The 21,214-nt window shown below is 51.5% G+C and overlaps 1 protein-coding gene across 4 annotated transcripts in view; it reads right to left on the minus strand.

Annotated features, from left to right (window-relative positions):
• TOMM70 (translocase of outer mitochondrial membrane 70) overlaps positions 1-21,214 on the minus strand; it is a 500,420-nt gene that overhangs the window by 234,577 nt on the left and 244,629 nt on the right. For all 4 annotated transcript variants that reach the window (XM_078657830.1, XM_078657831.1, XM_078657828.1 and 1 more), the window contains one exon: positions 12,816-12,989. In XM_078657830.1, coding sequence (XP_078513956.1) covers positions 12,816-12,989 — 174 coding nt within the window. The remainder of the gene's footprint in view (positions 1-12,815; positions 12,990-21,214) is intronic.

A 21,214-nucleotide genomic window follows, 5' to 3' on the forward strand; every position in this document is an offset into this window, starting at 1 on the left:
ATCGCTAATTCTTAACATCGCTATTCATCGAGTTATGATAAAGCCATAATGTGAGAGATGCGATACATTGTCCTTAGCGATACTTACGATCTCTGTCATGTTTAGCTTTGAGTCTTGGGCTACCATGATGTTATATTGCGAGAGATGAGAGACAGTGCCTTTAGGAGCTGCCGCATTATGATCAATATGATCCTCACGATCTTTAACTTTTGGACTGGCATAAGTTTTTTTACTCTATCCAGTACCATAGTATTGGTGGCTCAGCAGAAATTGCAAGGAATTGGTATAATAATGTTATGGTATTCTAGCTTAGTAACTACATGAGATATGAACTATGTATTAGGAGCAGGTTTAATCCTGTCCCAGGGCTAAAATGTTCTTAAGAGGTTTATAGTCACTTTATCTGGAGCTAAGGGCTGCATTACCTCTTGATAAGTAATATTTTTTGGACAATATTAATATCATCTAGTGTTGCACAGTTATGAGAGTGTGTGTGTGTTTGTACTTGCTGGGTTTGTTGTGCCGCATACCCTGGGCATTATTAATTCTGTTTTTAATGATAAGGCATGCTACACCACAGAAATTTTAGTTTGGTGTACTTTCTCTTTTAGAGCGGTGCCTCCTTTACCCTGAGCCGTTGCCAGGTGGGGTGAGGTTTTGTCCTCCACACTAACAAGGTAAGGTGGAGGTTTGCCCCATTGATTGGGTGTGTATGCGATGGTTTAAAAACTTTTCACTACGCATATCAGAGATCGATTGGGTGATTGCTTTCTCAAGATTTATTGTGTCACTTTTTTCACAGATCTTTGTTGAGTCTGCGGGGAATTCTGAATTGTGGGATGCTATACTCGCACCATATCCTTTTTTTGTATTTTGAAATTTTGGATTAATCGTAATAGCAGTAGCTTTGTTATTTTTAGAGGTCCTGATGAAAGCACGTGGTCTAACTCTTTCCGTTAAGTGCTGAAACATGTTGACCACTTCTGTTTAGGACAGCTATTTGTTAAAACTGGTCCTAAAGGTCTGTTTTTAATCTTTGATCGTGTCAGACACTAATAAAATTCATAGTCTGATCACGCATCAATTTTATATTTTCACTTCACTTTTGCACTGCACTTATATATTTGTTCCCATATACCCTATTCTGCTCATCTTGGCAAGTATACCTTTTGACATCAGAGAGCTCTGATACGCATAGATGCCATTCCATACAAAAGGATACCCAAATGATGAAGCTTATCACCAGGCTTGGTGAATGATGGGAATCCATACATATTCTAATATTTGTTGAATCTTGTTGTACATCATTAATCTTTCTCTTATCTCTAGACGCTGGTTTATATTTTGTGTTTACATGTTATTTTGGGGCTGCATATTCCAGTTAGTCTTTAAATTTTGGCCTCTGACCCTACTCAAATATTTTTGTGTGTATTGATTTGAATTCTATGTCAGGACCGGAGGCTCCGATTATGCTTTTCTTTCTCCGCTTTATTCTTTATACAACTCTCACAGCAGCCAGAAAAGCAACAAAATGTTTTTTATCCCAACAACATAGGGAAAAAAGAACATTTGAAACGAAAAACTTAAACCAAGCCTTTGTCAGAAGTGGGCATGATTACAAGCGCTGCTGTGCCCATGTTGATTTGAACTTGTTTTCATTGTTATTTTTCAACATATTCCCTCGCGGCCGCTGGAGCGTTTCTCCACTCCTTACGCGGCCGCCTCAATTTGCCGCGGTGCTTCTAAAGCACGCTAGGGGGAGCTTGCGTGTCTCGCTGCTCCTGCGGCGCGGTTCCCTCAGATGAGGAGCCGTGCTGCATGAGCTGCGACACCGGAGCCTTGTCCTCCTGCCGCCACACCAAAAACACACTTCTTGGTCGGTATCAGTCCCGCATTTAAGAGTATTCACGCCCCGCGGGGGTCTGTATAGCGGTTTGACCGCGGAACACGCCAGAGGGCAAGTTTGCACCTTTTTTCAATTTTAGCTGTCAATGAGCGCGCTGGGTCGCAGTTCGACCCTGTCAGTGTGCTGAGGGTCGACGCGCTTTGCCACCTTGTTGGTTTTATTCCACGCCAAAACTCTGCAGTCCTTCGGTCTGCCCACATAAGGTTCTGGTTTTGACAGCCTGTTACAACCTTGAGGGTCCCACCCCTGCTTTGGCTTGTGTAACCTTCTAACCCCTCAGCTTATAGCTTGCATGGGTTTAACTTTTTCAACCTAAACTGACATAATGCAACAGGGTGATTTTTACAAAGAGGAGGAAATCCAACAATACCTCCCTTAGGATGAGGAATTTTTTAATGCAGTAGATCTCAATTTACAGGTGCGTCAACGAGGTAGTCGGTCCCATGGAAGACTGCCTGTCAAACCGCATTGTTATGGAATACTCAAAAACTTATGGGCCCTGGTTCCCACTCCTACTCCAACCCGTGGGGAGGGTTCCCCGCCCCCTAAAAAATTCTGCAGTGAGGGTGGCTTGGAGTGCCGCAGGGGGTGGATAAGGATGCCTTTGAGCGCCTCAGAAGCGCTTTCTTGGCTAAGGCAGTCACCTCCTCCCCTGCGCCACTTCCTGCCCCGGAGCCTGCTGTGTCCAGGGCGCCAGATTCCCCTTCTAATAACGGGGATTCACCGGTAGACACAGATGACGAGGAAGGGTCTTCGCGTTCTTGGCGCCCGGCCAGTTCTTCCACCACGTTACCGCAGGACAGTACGGGCATGCTGGACCTGGATGAAATCATGCATCCGAGGTTCGCTGCCTGGACACCGAGGGACAAGGTGGATAAGTTTGTGGCGGGCTGCCTCCGCAAGCCCCTAGAGAAAGAAGTGAGAAGGTGTCTGCGGTCAGAGTGTTCACGGCCTACGTTAGAGGGGAAGGTAGCCCTTACCCCAGAATTAGATTAAAAGATGGTCACCTTCCGGCCAAGTACATGAAAGACCCCCGCAAGGGCATTGACCGTTCCTGGCGCTCGCGTCAGGATAAACTGCTATATGCGATAGGGCCCATAACAAAAATTCTGGATATGGGTGAGGAGGCAAAGGTATCAGGTTCCACCTTTTCCCCTGATGTCCTGTCGAACTGGGTACTAAGGGTGGTAATATTCTTAGGTAATGCCAATTGCGCTCTATCGACAGAATGGCGGTGTTCTCTCCTCACCAAATAGGATCCCAAATTGGCCGACTTGGCCTCTACGGAGGCGGGAGCTGTAGCGCAAGGGGGTCCCTTTTGTTAAGGAACTGGGCAAGTTTGTGGCCACATTCACCTCTAGGACAAGGCCCAGTCCAACATTAAGAGGGTTTTCCAAATCCGTCGGCAGAAGGCAGAGCTGGTGGTGGTGACACCGTACTGAAGGTCCCAAGTTTTGTTTCCGGTTCTTCTGGAACTTTCCTGGGATTCTCCAATCCTACTCCCCCGTTTCCTCATCTTCTTCTCAATCCGGATGGGGAGCAGCATCAGCTCATCAAATAGGGTTCTCTCCGCCTCATGGCGGCTTTCCAGCGATGTTGGTAGCTCCCAGGCCTTTCAAGACCGGCTGAAGCCCTCTTTTCCAAGGCCTGGGCAGACAGTACCTCACAGCGTTATTGTTCCGCGTGGACGAGGTGGACACATTGGTGTCTTCGATGAGACTTGGATCCCATGGTCGCAGACGTCGTTCCCATTCTAAACTTCTTAGCAGAATTGGCGACAGACGGCCTGGCGTACCGTTGTATTAACGCGGTGCATTCTGCGATTTCAGCAGCTCATTATCCAGTTGAGGGAGCCCCAGTTGGGGGACACCCGTTTGTCTGTAGACTTTTAAGGGGTATTCGTCTTTCGTTGCCCCCAGAGACGCATTATTCGGTCCTGTGAGGTGTCAATCTGGTTTTGAATCTTTTCCTATCTTGGCAGCCCAAAAAATATCTTTCCATAAAAGAACTTTCGGCCAAGTTAGCAATGCTTTTATGCCTGGATTCCTGTAGCAGCGTTTCTGACGTCCAGGCACTGGACATCTCCGCAAGAGTTTTTTGCCCGGATGAGGTTACGTTTACGGTGGGTCGCCGGACTAAATCTTCATCCAGAACGATTTCGTACCCAGATTTTTCAGACGTACCCAAGGTATGCGTTGTAAAATGCCCCAAGGCATACAAAGACATGACTCTAGAATTTCGCCCTCCGGGTAAGCAACAACTTCTTATTGCTTTAAAAAAAACACACGAAGCAGTCTCCTCCCCCACCATAGCCAGGTGAGTGCGGTGGATCATGCGAGAGGCAGGTATTGACACTAAATTGTTCGGAGCTCCCTCTGCCAGAGGGGCAATTGCTTCTAAGGTTTTTTCTCTCGGAGCTCGTTTGGAGGACTTGATGCGCGCCATGGATTGGTCCTCAGATTCCACCTTCAAACGTTTTTATTTTAAACCGATGGTGGATGTTGCTCAGTTGGTGGCAAGTAAGTTTTGAACTAGCATAAATCGGAGCCTCCGGTCCGGACATAGAATCGAAATTTGCCTAGCATAATAACGGTAAGTTTCAATTCTATTAAGGACACGGAGGCGAGGATTATTCCTCCCCAAGCACTTTTGGTGCAAACCCACCTGTATGTGGGTAAGTAACCAACTTTTGAGTTATTTTATCTGTACGTGGCGTTTGATGTATTTAGTTCATATGCCCATTGGCATTGTAATGCAGGAACTTTCAAGGTTGATCTGGAGGGGGGGGGGGGGATTACACAAGATGGAGGAGCTATCTACCCTGCATTAACACTTTGGAAGGGCTTATGTTGGGACAGTCACCATTGGACTCCTGGGATTTGTAGTCCATTGTCAGACTTGATTTAAGTTTTTCATTTCAAATGTTCTTTTTTCCCTATGCTGTTGGGATAAAAACATTTTGTTGCTTTTCTGGCTGCTGTGAGAGTTGTATAAAGAATATAGAGGAGAAAGAAAAGCATAATCCTTGCCTCCGTGTCCTTAATAGAATTGAAACTTACCGTTACTATGCTAGGCAAATTTCGATTCTAAAGTTTCTCATAGTATAAGGGTATACACAAACATCCCCCAAAAAAATGAGACCTTAAACATCCCCCTGCTCAGTTCCCGAATAAAAGCAGGACAGATAAAAGAGGAGAGGCATTACCTGAAGGTCTGAGAAGCTTAGACCTCATAATTGCTAATGCGAGGTTAGAAAATTGTATTCCAGCAAACTATACACATAAGGCGCCTACTGGGAGATCTATTATAGATTATTTAATTGTTTCTGCAGATTTTTCCAGCAAACTCATAAGTAAGGAAGTTTTGGAAAATGATTTTAGCAACCATATGTTAATCTGCTCTAAATGTGAATCTACTTGTGCTAAAATAGGACCCTGGAACTTTCAAGATATCACAGTGGGGTTTAATACAACAAATGGTAGAATCCATTGGAATACCCAAGCGACAACTAAATTAAAAGCGAATTTAACAGTTTTGATAAGAGACCAGCAGCATTTAATAATGACCGAGTGTTATTCTCTTCAATACAACTTACTTTAAGTTTTTTCTCATTATGCAGGTTCCCTGTCTACATCATGTAAATCATCGCATGTCCCAGCTAAACGGAGATTGCATTTTAACCCAATGCTTTCTATAAATAGGCAAATAAATCAATTAGCGAGGGTCCAGTTCCTGAATGCTTCTCTCTCTCGAAGTAACTAAATAAATCTATTGAAGAGGAAAAACATAGGAAAAAACGTTCCTTAAAGCAAATAATGGAAGATCGCGTATGGGTACAGTTAAAAGAGGCGGCTTCGAAAAATAACTCTAAAAGGTACTGGGAAATAATCGCTGATTGTTGTAGCAGAAGAGTGAAATCCCTCCCCATTCCTATTAAAGAAGAGGTATGGAAATTCCATCTGAGTGAACTCTTCTCTGCAAATTTTAATCCCTCCAGCTTTGTCCTCACCTTACCTTACTCGTCCGAAATTCCTGTATTCAGCTATGTGTCCTCTATGAGTGAAGTGGTAGGCCTTATTAAAAAATGAGAGCCTCAGGAGCAATGGATCCTGATGAAATTCACATGATAGTAATTAAAAAGGAACCTCTGTTGTGGGCTACTTACCTAACTCTGTTTGATTTCTGTTATACTCTACTGTTTGATTTCTGTTATGCCCAGGGGAAGACGCCCCCATCTTGGAGGGTGACAAGGCCGGTCGCCTACTGGCACGACTAAGGAGTATGGAGACACAGCCTCAGCCCATCCTGGCAATTAGAGACGGCCAACGACGAATAGTCTACACACAATATGAGATCAATAAGGCATTCGAAACCCACCTGACCAGGATATATTTGGAGCCTCCAGACTCCATACATACCCAGTCTATAGAAACATACTTGGCAGGGGAGGAAGTACCCAGCTTGGACCATGAAACTGAAGAAACCCTAGGGGCCCCCTTCAGAGAGGAGGAAATAAAAGCAGCAATAAGTCATCTGAAAACTGCTAAGTCACCTGGCATGGATGGCCTTGCGGCTGAATTTTATAGGAAGTACGCTTGAGTGGTGGTTCCACGACTGCTGGAGGTTATCACGAAAGAGGGGTGAACTACCAACTTCAATGTGGGAAGCCTCAATAGGATTCCTAAACCGGGGAAAGACCTGTTGTTCCTCAGTTCTTATAGACCCATCTCTATGCTAAACGTAGATCTTAAAATTATAAGCCAGGTGCTTGCGAGCAGACTGCTACCCTGTCTTCCGCAGCTGGTGCATGAGGATCAGTCCGGGTTTATACCAGGTAGAAATACGCTGAGAAACATTCGCCGTCTCTCATATGTAATGCAGACGCTAGGGGGAAAGGGACAGGACAGTGCATTAGCTTTTTGGGATATTGAACAGGCGCTCAATTTGGTCAGGTGGGACTACTTGTGGCAGGTGCTTCTGAAAATGGGATTGGGCTCAGGGTTTGTAAACTGGGTTAAACTGGTTTATGCTAAGCCTACGGTGAGGGTCCGCACGGGACGATATGTGTCGGATGTTATGATGCTACAGAGAGGAACGAGACAGGGATGTCAGATTACCCCTTTGTTATTCGCCCTCGCTATTGAGCCAATGGCGTGTCGCCTCTGGGTAGTGCTGCAGGGTCATGGTATTAAAGTGGGTCACACGGAACATATTGTGTCACTGTATGCGGACGATGCGTTGATGTACCTACGTCGCCCGACACATTTCGGTCCAATATTGCTTGACGCTCTGGAGTGGTTTGCCATGGCCTCTGGCTTGCGTATTAATAAACTAAAATCACAACTATACGCAATAGGGATGATAGAGGAGAGAGCAGAGTTCCAGCCACCCCCCAAGTTAGGGCTCCCCTGGGAACCCGAAACGGTGCGCTATCTGGGGATATGGAGAACTAGAGGAAAAGATGCCTAAAAAGGAGGATAAACTTTTGGAATACACTAAAATTGTCCTTGATGAGAAAAATTGCCTTAATAAAAATGGTGGTACTACCCAGATGTCTTTATACCACACAAGGGTTCTTCTATGAAATACCGCATAGAGTATTCAAGGAGCTAGATGTACTTCTCACACAGCTCCTGTGGAATAGGAAGCGCTGTAGGGTAAGTTTGGAGGTGATGAAGACAATGGGGCAAAGGGGGGGCTGGAAATTCCAGATTTAGAGTTATACTATCTGGCGTGACAGCTACTGCATACTATAGGTTGGCTGGATACGGACCCCTCTTGGGAGCGGACTTTGCTTGATGACACCTAAGGTGGGCAACAGCTGGGAGCGCTTCTCTGGCTATCCGGGAAGCAACTGGAGAGGTGCCCCCCAATGATTGGGCTAATGGCTAGACCACGGGTACTCATAGTACGGCCCGCGGGCAGGCAGCGGCCCGGCAAGCCTTCCGTGGCGGCCCGCGGACCATGAGACATTGTACCCGTGTTTTAAAAAAAGCATTTTCAAAGAGTGTCTGCAAACACTGCTGGTTGCAGAGACACTCGGAGTCAGAGAGACTCTGCTGCTCTGTAGGGCCGGGCGATTATTTCCAGCGAGGCCAGAGTGGAGCTGCAGGGGCGCTCAGAGGGGGTGAGATAAAGCAAAGCCCCATTCACATGCAAATTGTCTTTTTAAAGACCTGTTAAGTGCTCGGGTGGGGCTGTGTGTCTGTGCGCGCTGGGGAAGCTGGCTGGGGAAGCTGGCTCAGCCCAGATGACACACAGGCAGGGTGAGGTGACAGAGGGAGGTAGAGGGACAGAGACAGAGGGAGAGGGAGGGAAAGGAAGACCGAGACATGGAAACAGAGAAAGGGAGACAGACAGAGGGAGGAGGGCGACGGAGGGCGACAGAGGGAGACAGAGTGAGGGAAGGGGAGTGAGGGAAGGGGAGTGAGGGAAGGGGAGTGAGGGAAGGGGAGTGAGGGAAGGGGAGTGAGGGAAGGGGAGTGAGGGAAGGGGAGTGATGGTAAGGGAGTGAGGGAAAGGGAGTGAGGGAAAGGGAGTGAGGGAAAGGGAGTGAGGGAAGGAGTGAGGGAAAGGGAGTGAGGGAAAGGGAGTGAGGGAAAGGGAGTGAGGGGAGGGAGTGAGGGAAGGGGGAAGGGAGTGAGGGAAGAAGAGGCAGGGAGGGAGGGAAGGGGAGTGAGGGAAGGGAGTGAGGTAAGGGAGTGAGGGAAGGGAGGGAGGGAGGGAGGGGAGGAAGGCAAGGGAGTGAGGGAAGGAGAGGGAGTGAGGGAAGGGAGTTAGGGAAGGGGAGGGAGTGAGGGAAGGGGAGTGAAGGAGGGAGGGAGTGAGGGGAGAGAGTGAGGGGAGGGAGTGAGGGGAGGGAGTGAGGGGAGGGGAGTGAGGGAAAGGGAGTGAGGGAGGGATGGAGGGAAGGGGAGTAACGGAAGGGAGTGAGGGAAGGGAGTGAGAGAAGGGGAGGGAGAGAAAGGGAGGGAAAGGTAGTAAGGGGAGGGAGGGAGTGAAGGAAGGGGAGTGAGGGAGTGAAGGAAGGGGAGTGAGGGAAGGGAGGGAGGGAAGGGGAGTGAGGGAAGGGGAGTGAGGGAAGGGGAGTGAGGGAAGGGGAGTGAGGGAAGGGAGTTAGGGAAGGGAGTGAGGGAAGGGGAAGGAGTGAGGGAAGGGAGTTAGGGAAGGGGAGGGAGTGAGGGGAGTGAAGGAGGGAGGGAGGGAAGAGAGTGAGGGAAGGGAATGGGGGAAGGGGAGTGAGGGAAAGGGGGTGAGGGAAGGGAGTGAGAGAAGGGGAGGGAGGGAAAGGGAGTGAGGGGAGGGAGGGAGGGAAGGAGAGGGAGTGAGGGAAGGGAGTTAGGGAAGGGGAGGGAGTGAGGGAAGGGGAGTGAAGGAGGGAGGGAGTGAGGGGAGAGAGTGAGGGGAGGGAGTGAGGGGAGTGAGGGAAAGGGAGTGAGGGAAGGGAGTGAGAGAAGGGGAGGGAGGGAAAGGGAGTGAGGGAAGGGGAGGGAGGGAGTGAGGGAAGGGGAGTGACGGAAGAGAGGGAGGGAAGGGGAGTGAGGGAAGGGGAGTGAGTGAGGGAAGGGAGTTAGGGAAGGGAGTGAGGGAAGGGGAGGGAGGGAGTGAGGGAGGGGAGTGAGTGAGGAAGGAAGAGGGGGAAGAGGAACGAGGGTGAGGGAAGGGGAGTGAGGGAAGTGGATTAGTGAGGGAAGTGGATTAGTGGGGGAAGGGGATTAGTGGGGGAAGGGGATTAGTGAGGGAAGTGGATTAGTGAGGGGGTGAGGGAAGGGGAGTGAGGGAGGGAGTGAGGGAAGGGGAGGGAGGGAGAGAGGGAGTGAGGGAAGGGGAGTGAGGGTGAAGGAAGGGGAGTAAGGGAAGGGGAGTGAGGAAAGAAGAGGGGAGGGGAGTGAGGGTGGGGAGGGAAGAAGAGGAAATGAGAGGGAAGGGAGAGGAGAGGGAGGGAGAAGGAAGGAGAGGGAGGGAGAAGGAAGGAGAGGGAGGGAGAGGGAAGGAGAGAGGGAGAGGGAGTGTGACAGTCAGAGTGAGTGAGACAGAGGGAGACAGGGAGGGAGAGAGAGAGAGAGGGGGATGGAGGGAGGGAGGCAGATATATATATACACACACACACACACCCATATACCGGGTCTGGTAGCTCAGTGGACGAAGGCGTCCGCTGCAGGGACCTGTGTTCAACCTCATGGTCACAGTTTTTTTGTTGCTCTAGCCCCGCCCCCTCCCCCACTGACCCCGCCCCCACCGGTGAGGCCCTCGGACACAAACCACACTGTAAATTTGGCCCCCGAGAGAAAGTTTGTGAGTACCCATGGGCTAGACTGTGGGACAGGACGAATAAACTACTTATTAAGGGGAGACCCCGTGTGCCAGAGGCAGATATTTGGAACATGCTGCAGTTTGCCCAATTAGAACGAGTAATGTCGACTGAAAAATGGAAACAGGGGGTTGTTTGATACTGTCAGACCTATACCTTGAAAACAGGTTTATTACCTATCAGGATGTGGTAGACGCGTTTGAATTGTGGTGTGGCAATTCCTGCAACACGCTAAAATAGCAGCTATGGCCCGGCAATTTTAGCCGACATTTCCAGAAGCCCCAGAACACACACGCACATTGGTTACCATGATTCCAATGGCGGGAGAACGGAAACTGGTCACTCACTTATGCCGGGCACTCAGAGACGATAAAAAGCTTAAACCCTTGAAAGTGGAGGAGAGATGGCAAGAGGCCAATCCGCAAGTGAATACGGAAAAAGAGTGGGGAACAATCCATGAAAACATCCGCAGTGTCAGTGTGCAGTAGATTTAAACAAATACAGTACAATATAGTTCACATGACGTAACTTTTTCCCAGGCGACTACACGCCATAAAGGCCCCCGATGCCAGCATGCACAGGCAGATTTTGTGCGTATGGTAGGGCACTGCCAACTAATACAAACTTATTGGGGGGTCGTCCTAGAACAACTGAAGAGAATAACAGGGTGGACGATAGCCTTAGAGATGAAAACCTGTCTCCTTGGTCTGATACCCAAGAATCCCAAGCGTAAGACGAGTAGACTATTTCTAATTCTGGGGCTCAAGATAGTGAAAAGGAAAATAGCAATACGCTGGCTGATGCTGCAGGGGCCGCAGGTAGATAACTGGAGGAAAGATTTAAAAGAATGGGCGTTAGCTGAGGAACATACGAGGAAGACTAGGGTGGTTGACAAACTCCCAGATGTGTTGATGGCCTGGGGGGTAATGGTACAAGAAATAAAAGTGCCTGCCCGCAATCTACAGGTGAATCGCAGGATGTGGAAAATATCAGGGAGGGCGGGGACAAAAAAAACCAATGTAGTGACAGACATTTAACATTGATCTAGTAAGAACCGGTAAAGGGGGGGGGAAAAGAGACGTGTTGGGGTGTTAAATGGGTAGTTAACATATTTCAGATATAAATTGATGATCCTTGAGGAGAACATGTAACAGAAATAGCCCTTCTTTGAAACCGAACAATGAACCTACAGCATACATGTGTGGTACAAATCTGTGTTTTGAGCATTGATTAGGCCTGTTTTCTTTTTTGCTTTTGAAAAAAAAAAGAAAACATTTAATTATATTTTTTTAAAGAGCAAAAATATGTAAGAGAAAAAAGTTAATGTTTTGTTCTTGGTCTCAAAGAAGAGATCTAACTGAGAATCTCACTTTTGCAGAAGATGTCCTAAAAGCACGACCAGCTCGGTTCCATTTGCGAGAGAAAGAAATCTGGACCCCTGACCCCCCCCCCCCCCGACTCTCTTTACTAGTTCAGGTAGTACATGGAGGTGTTGTCCCTCTGAACAAGTGGAGAATTTTGCTTAAAGGAAAGAAAGGAGGACATGAGAGTTAGATGAACTCATCTGAGTTTGAGGCGATTTATTTGATAGGACAACTCGACTGAAAACATGTTCCTTGTATCTGAAGATGGTTTAACTGAATTTCTGATCCAATCAGCAAAGCATCCGCTACAACTGTTTTTGTGAAATGTCCTGGTGCAAGTGAAATTCCTAACCAGCACACTACGTGTTGCCTTGTTCATCACAAAATCAATACTTAATGGAAAAAGGCACTGGGATATCTTTAACGTAATTTGATAGAAAACAGAAAAATAAATTAAATCAGTATTTTTATGGCTCACTTATTTCAAATTCCATGGTATTTATTTTCAATTCTGACAAAATATGTTTTGCCTTAATCAATCTTTACAAGTGCACTGTTCGGTTTAACTGTGCTCTATACAAATCTCATATCATTAATTCACTAACTGGAATTTAGGAGTGCAGCATTTACTTTGTTCTTCTGATTTCCAGAAAGCTATTAAAATACAAAACGTACTTAAAATAACTGTAATCAAAAAGTGTTTCTGTTCTCATAAGTCCGATCACGCTCACTTAAAGAAAAAAAAAAACATGCCATTGACTCTATGGGTTATGGGGAAATTCCGTGCCTAAAGTACCTGAAGACATGAAAGGTTCTTCTATTCTTGTGAATTTCTATATGGAACAATAGCAGCGGTATACAATCTGAAGATGGGACTACTGAGTCTGGCACTGTGGATTTCCGGTCAATAATGAAAGAGGACCCCGCTATGTTTATGCAGGGACTAAAGTGAGACTACCCTGAATGAAACCACTAGATGGCAGGATAACACTACGCAAGCACAGGTAAATGGATGGACAAATCCACACAACTGTCAAGGACACCCAGTTGATGAAAAGGCAGGCGGTTAAGGAGCAGAAAGAAACAATGCTGGATCGAGCCACTAGATTACAGAATAGGGCACAACATGTGAATACAGAACATTCGGACATACTATTTAGCAAAATCAAGCTGAAAACTGTTATTCATCTAGTTATTTTTCCTGTACTGTATCATAACATTTTGACAGACTTACCTGCTGTTCATATGCAGCAGCTCGGTTCTGATAGAATGTGGAAAGGTCAACTTTTTTCTCAGAAGGACACAGACTGATGGCCTCGGTGTAGCAATTAATAGCCTGCTCATATTTCCCAGCTTTAAAGTACTTGTTGCCTTTATTCTTTGCTGCTTGAGCTCTATCCAGAGGGCTCTGAAAGTAAACAAATGCTTGCAATGAATAACATATTTTGCACTTCATTAAAATACAGCAAACAATTTCATTCTCATGCGGCAAAGGCAAGTAGCACAAGAACTTGGTACACTATAAATGTTTTGTGCACACATACATTTTTGTATCATTCCTCATACATGCCCTAGTCTAAGATTAACCTTGCCAAGCCGCATGCTCAAGGCATCTGATATTAGATGTTTTAGAAGCACAGCCACCACGTGGGTTATAGCTGTCGTTTCTATTCTTCATGCGAGGTATCACATTTTCAATTGCCATATCACCATCACGCTAAAACTTGCTAGTTTTTGAACAGGCAAACATGAAAGGTATACACCTTGTGTGACTGGCCACCCACACCAACAGCCGCTCTGCCCACTCCCTTGTCCATTACAATAAAAGGGTGTCAGACCAATGTTAAGTTTCAGTATGTGTCTAGCCATCTTGGCCTTGGAAATACCCATGTAACTCTACCTCCTGTACACATAACAAGCATTTACAATGCAATGGTCTCGTCTTTGTTAAAGTTAGGGCTATTGGCATTGCTCATGACATTATTTTTGTTTTTAAAACATAAATAAATGGCATAGTAATTTACAATGCCAATATCTTAATCTCTCGCAAATGCGAGACCTATTGCATTTGCACCCACACACACACACACAGAGCCACACAGACAGAGCGCCACACACACACACAGACAGAGCGCCACAGACAGAGCGCCACACAGACAGAGCGCCACACACACACAGAGCGCCACACACACACAGAGCGCCACACACACAGAGCGCCACACACACACACAGAGCGCCACACACACACACAGAGCGCCACACACACACACAGAGCGCCACACACACACACAGAGCGCCACACACACACACAGAGCGCCACACACACACACAGAGCGCCACACACACACACAGAGCGCCACACACACACAGAGCGCCACACACACACACAGAGCGCCACACACACACACACAGAGCGCCACACACACACACAGAGCGCCACACACACACACAGAGCGCCACACACACACACAGAGCGCCACACACACACACAGAGCGCCACACACACACAGAGCGCCACACACACACAGAGCGCCACACACACACACAGAGCGCCACACACACACACAGAGCGCCACACACACACACAGAGCGCCACACACACACACAGAGCGCCACACACACACACAGAGCGCCACACACACACACACAGAGCGCCACACACACACACACAGAGCGCCACACACACACACACACAGAGCGCCACACACACACACACAGAGCGCCACACACACACAGAGCGCCAACCACACACACACAGAGCGCCAACCACACACACAGACAGAGCGCCAACCACACACAGACAGAGCGCCAAGAGCGCCAACCACACACACACAGAGCGCCAACCACACACACACAGAGCGCCAACCACACACACAGACAGAGCGCCAACCACACACAGACAGAGCGCCAACCACACAGACAGAGCGCCAACCACACAGACAGAGCGCCACACACGCAGAGCGCCACACACGCAGAGCGCCACACACGCAGAGCGCCACACACGCAGAGCGCCACACACACACAGAGCGCCACACACACACAGAGCGCCACACACACACACAGAGCGCCACACACACACAGCGCCACACACACACACAGAGCGCCACACACACAGACAGAGCGCCACACACACAGACAGAGCGCCACACACACAGACAGAGCCACACACACACAGACAGAGCGCCACACACACACAGACAGAGCGCCACACACACACAGACAGAGCGCCACACACACACAGACAGAGCGCCACACACACACAGACAGAGCGCCACACACACACAGACAGAGCGCCACACACACACAGACAGAGCGCCACACACACACAGACAGAGCGCCACACACAGACAGAGCGCCACACACAGACAGAGCGCCACACACAGACAGAGCGCCACACACAGACAGAGCGCCACACACAGACAGAGCGCCACACACAGACAGAGCGCCACACACAGACAGAGCGCCACACACAGACAGAGCGCCACACACAGACAGAGCGCCACACACAGACAGAGCGCCACACACACAGAGCGCCACACACACAGAGCGCCACACACACAGAGCGCCACACACACAGAGCGCCACACACACAGACAGAGCGCCACACACACAGACAGAGCGCCACACACACAGACAGAGCGCCACACACACAGACAGAGCGCCACACACACAGACAGAGCGCCACACACACAGACAGAGCGCCACACACACAGACAGAGCGCCACACACACAGACAGAGCGCCACACACACAGAGCGCCACACACACAGACAGAGCGCCACACACACAGACAGAGCGCCACACACACAGACAGAGCGCCACACACACAGACAGAGCGCCACACACACAGACAGAGCGCCACACACACAGACAGAGCGCCACACACACAGACAGAGCGCCACACACACACACAGACAGAGCGCCACACACACACACAGACAGAGCGCCACACACACACAGACAGAGCGCCACACACAGACAAGAGCGCCAACCACACACAGACAAGAGCGCCAACCACACACAGACAAGAGCGCCAACCACACACAGACAGAGCGCCAACCACACACAGAGCGCCAACCACACACAGACAGAGCGCCAACCACACACACACAGACAGAGCGCCAACCACACACAGACAGAGTGCCAACCACACACACACACACACAGAGCGCCACACACAGACAGAGCGCCAACCACACACACACAGAGCGCCAACCACACACACACACACACAGACAGAGCGCCACACACACACACACAGACCGCCAACCACACACACACAGACAGAGCGCCAACCACACACACACAGAGCGCCAACCACACACACACAGACAGAGCGCCAGCCACACACACACAGACAGAGCGCCAGCCACACACACAGACAGAGCGCCAGCCACACACACACACACACAGACATAGCGCCCCACAGACACACACACAGAGCGCCACACACACAGAGCGCCAACCACACACACACACAGACAGAGCGCCAACCACACACACACAGACAGAGCGCCAACCACACACACACAGACAGAGCGCCAACCACACACACACAGACAGAGCGCCAACCACACACACAGACAGAGCGCCAACCACACACAGACAGAGCGCCAACCACACACACACACACAGAGCGCCAACCACACACACACAGACAGAGCGCCAACCACACACACACAGAGCGCCAACCACACACACACAGACAGAGCGCCAACCACACACAAACAGACAGAGCGCCAACCACACACACACAGAGCGCCAACCACACACACACAGACAGAGCGCCAACCACACACACACAGACAGAGCGCCAACCACACACACACAGACAGAGCGCCAACCACACACACAGACAGAGCGCCAACCACACACACAGACAGAGCGCCAACCACACACACAGACAGAGCGCCACACACACACACACAGAGCGCCACACACACACAGAGCGCCACACACACACAGAGCGCCACAGACAGAGCGCCACAGACAGAGCGCCACACACACAGACAGAGCGCCACACACACAGACAGAGCGCCACACACACTGACAGAGCGCCACACACACTGACAGAGCGCCACACACACTGACAGAGCGCCACACACACAGACAGAGCGCCACACACACAGACAGAGCGCCACACACACACACAGACAGAGCGCCACACACACACACAGACAGAGCGCCACACACACACACAGACAGAGCGCCACACACACACACACACAGACAGAGCGCCACACACACACACAGACAGAGCGCCAACCACACACACACACAGACAGAGCGCCAACCACACACACACAGACAGAGCGCCAACCACACACACACAGAGCGCCAACCACACACACACAGAGCGCCAACCACACACACACAGAGCGCCAACCACACACACACAGACAGAGCGCCAACCACACACACACAGACAGAGCGCCAACCACACACACACAGACAGAGCGCCACACACACACACACAGAGCGCCACACACACACACACAGAGCGCCACACACACACAGAGCGCCACACACACACAGAGCGCCACACACACACAGAGCGCCACACACACAGACAGAGCGCCACACACACAGACAGAGCGCCACACACACAGACAGAGCGCCACACACACAGACAGAGCGCCACACACACAGACAGAGCGCCACACACACAGACAGAGCGCCACACACACTGACAGAGCGCCACACACACTGACAGAGCGCCACACACACTGACAGAGCGCCACACACACTGACAGAGCGCCACACACACAGACAGAGCGCCACACACACACAGACAGAGCGCCACACACACACACACAGACAGAGCGCCACACACACACACACAGACAGAGCGCCACACACACACACAGACAGAGCGCCAACCACACACACACAGACAGAGCGCCAACCACACACACACAGACAGAGCGCCAACCACACACACACAGAGCGCCAACCACACACAGACAGAGCGCCAACCACACACACACACAGACAGAGCGCCAACCACACACACACACAGACAGAGCGCCAGCCACACACACACAGACAGAGCGCCAGCCACACACACAGACAGAGCGCCAGCCACACACACACACACACACACACACAGACATAGCGCCCCACACACAGAGCGCCACACACACAGAGCGCCAACCACACACAGACAGAGCGCCAACCACACACAGACAGAGCGCCAACCACACACACAGACAGAGCGCCAAACACACACAGACAGAGCGCCAAACACACACACAGACAGAGCGCCAACCACACACACACAGACAGAGCGCCAACCACACACACACAGACAGAGCGCCAACCACACACACACACAGAGCGCCAACCACACACACACAGACAGAGCGCCAACCACACACACACAGACAGAGCGCCAACCACACACACACAGACAGAGCGCCAACCACACACACAGACAGAGCGCCAACCACACACACAGACAGAGCGCCAACCACACACACACAGAGCGCCAACCACACACACACACACACACACACACACAGACATAGCGCCCCACACACACACACACAGACAGAGCGCCACACACAGACAGAGCGCCACACACAGACAGAGCGCCACACACAGACAGAGCGCCACACACACACAGAGCGCCACACACACAGAGCGCCACACACACAGAGCGCCACACACACAGAGCGCCACACACACAGAGCGCCACACACACAGAGCGCCACACACACAGAGCGCCACACACACAGAGCGCCACACACACAGAGCGCCACACACACAGAGCGCCACACACACACAGACAGAGCGCCACACACACAGACAGAGCGCCACACACACAGACAGAGCGCCACACACACAGACAGAGCGCCACACACACAGACAGAGCGCCACACACACAGACAGAGCGCCACACACACAGACAGAGCGCCACCCACACAGACAGAGCGCCACCCACACAGACAGAGCGCCACCCACACAGACAGAGCGCCACCCACACAGACAGAGCGCCACACACACACAGACAGAGCGCCACACACACACACACGCACAGAGCGCCACACACACGCACAGAGCGTCACACACACGCACAGAGCGCCACACACACGCACAGAGCGCCACACACACGCAGAGCGCCACACACACGCAGAGCGCCAACCACACACACACACAGAGCGCCAACCACACACACACAGAGCGCCAACCACACACACACACAGAGCGCCAACCACACACACACACAGAGCGCCAACCACACACACACACAGAGCGCCAACCACACACACACAGAGCGCCAACCACACACACACACACACACACACAGACAGAGCGCCACACACAGACAGAGCGCCACACACAGACAGAGCGCCACACACAGACAGAGCGCCACACACAGACAGAGCGCCACACACAGACAGAGCGCCACACACAGACAGAGCGCCACACACAGACAGAGCGCCACACACAGACAGAGCGCCACACACAGACAGAGCGCCACACACAGACAGAGCGCCACACACAGACAGAGCGCCACACACAGACAGAGCGCCACACACAGACAGAGCGCCACACACAGACAGAGCGCCACACACACAGAGCGCCACACACACAGAGCGCCACACACACAGACAGAGCGCCACACACACAGACAGAGCGCCACACACACAGACAGAGCGCCACACACACAGACAGAGCGCCACACACACAGACAGAGCGCCACACACACAGACAGAGCGCCACACACACAGACAGAACGCCACACACACAGACAGAACGCCACACACACAGACAGAGCGCCACACACACAGACAGAGCGCCACACACACAGACAGAGCGCCACACACACACAGACAGAGCGCCACACACACAGACAGAGCGCCACACACACACAGAGCGCCACACACACACAGAGCGCCACACACACACAGACAGAGCACCACACACACAGACAGAGCACCACACACACACAGACAGAGCGCCACACACACAGACAGAGCGCCACACACACAGACAGAGCGCCACACACACACAGACAGAGCGCCACACACACACAGACAGAGCGCCACACACACACAGACAGAGCGCCACACACACACAGACAGAGCGCCGCACACACAGACAGAGCGCCACACACACACACAGACAGAGCGCCACACACACACACAGACAGAGCGCCACACACACACAGACAGAGCGCCAACCACACACACACAGAGCGCCAACCACACACACAGACAGAGCGCCAACCACACACAGACAGAGCGCCAACCACACACACAGACAGAGCGCCAACCACACACACACAGAGCGCCAACCACACACACACAGAGCGCCAACCACACACACACAGACATAGCGCCCCACACACACACACACACACACAGAGCGCCACACACAGACACAGCGCCACACACACACAGAGCGCCACACACACACAGAGCGCCACACACACACAGAGCGCCACACACACACAGAGCGCCACACACACACAGAGCGCCACACCCACACAGAGCGCCACACAGAGCGCCACACACCCACAAACAGGGCGCCACACACACACAGAGCGCCACACACACACAGAGCGCCACACACACACAAACAGAGCGCCACACACACACACACAGAGCGCCACACACACACACACAGAGCGCCACACACACACACAGAGCGCCACACACACACACAGAGCGCCACACACACACACAGAGCGCCACACACACACACACAGAGCGCCACACACACACACAGAGCGCCACACACACACACAGAGCGCCACACACACAGAGCGCCACACACACACACAGAGCGCCACACACACAGAGCGCCACACACACACACAGAGCGCCACACACACACACAGAGCGCCACACACACACACAGAGCGCCACACACACACACACAGAGCGCCACACACACACACACAGAGCGCCACACACACACACACACACACAGAGCGCCACACAGAGCGCCACACACCCACAAACAGGGCGCCGCACCCACAAACAGGGCGCCACACACACACAAACAGAGCGCCACACAGAGCGCCACAGAGCGCCACACACACACACAGCGCCACACACACACACAGCGCCACACACACACACACAGCGCCACACACACACACACAGCGCCACACACACACACACACACAGCGCCACACACACACACACAGCGCCACACACACAGCGCCACACACACACAGCGCCACACACACACACACAGCGCGCCACACACACACACAGAGCGCCACACACACACACAGAGCGCCACACACACACACACACAGAGCGCCACACACACACACACACACACACAGAGCGCCACACAGAGCGCCACACACCCACAAACAGGGCGCCGCACCCACAAACAGGGCGCCACACACACACACAAACAGAGCGCCACAGAGCGCCACACACACACAGAGCGCCACACACACACACAGCGCCACACACACACACACACAGCGCCACACACACACACACACAGCGCCACACACACACACACACAGCGCCACACACACACACACAGCGCCACACACACACAGCGCCACACACACACACACAGCGCCACACACACACAGCGCCACACACACACACACGCCACACACACACACACAGCGCCACACACACACACACAGCGCCACACACAC

This window comes from Lissotriton helveticus, chromosome 8 (genome assembly GCF_964261635.1).
Source record: "Lissotriton helveticus chromosome 8, aLisHel1.1, whole genome shotgun sequence".
NCBI classification, from domain to species: Eukaryota; Metazoa; Chordata; class Amphibia; order Caudata; family Salamandridae; genus Lissotriton; species Lissotriton helveticus.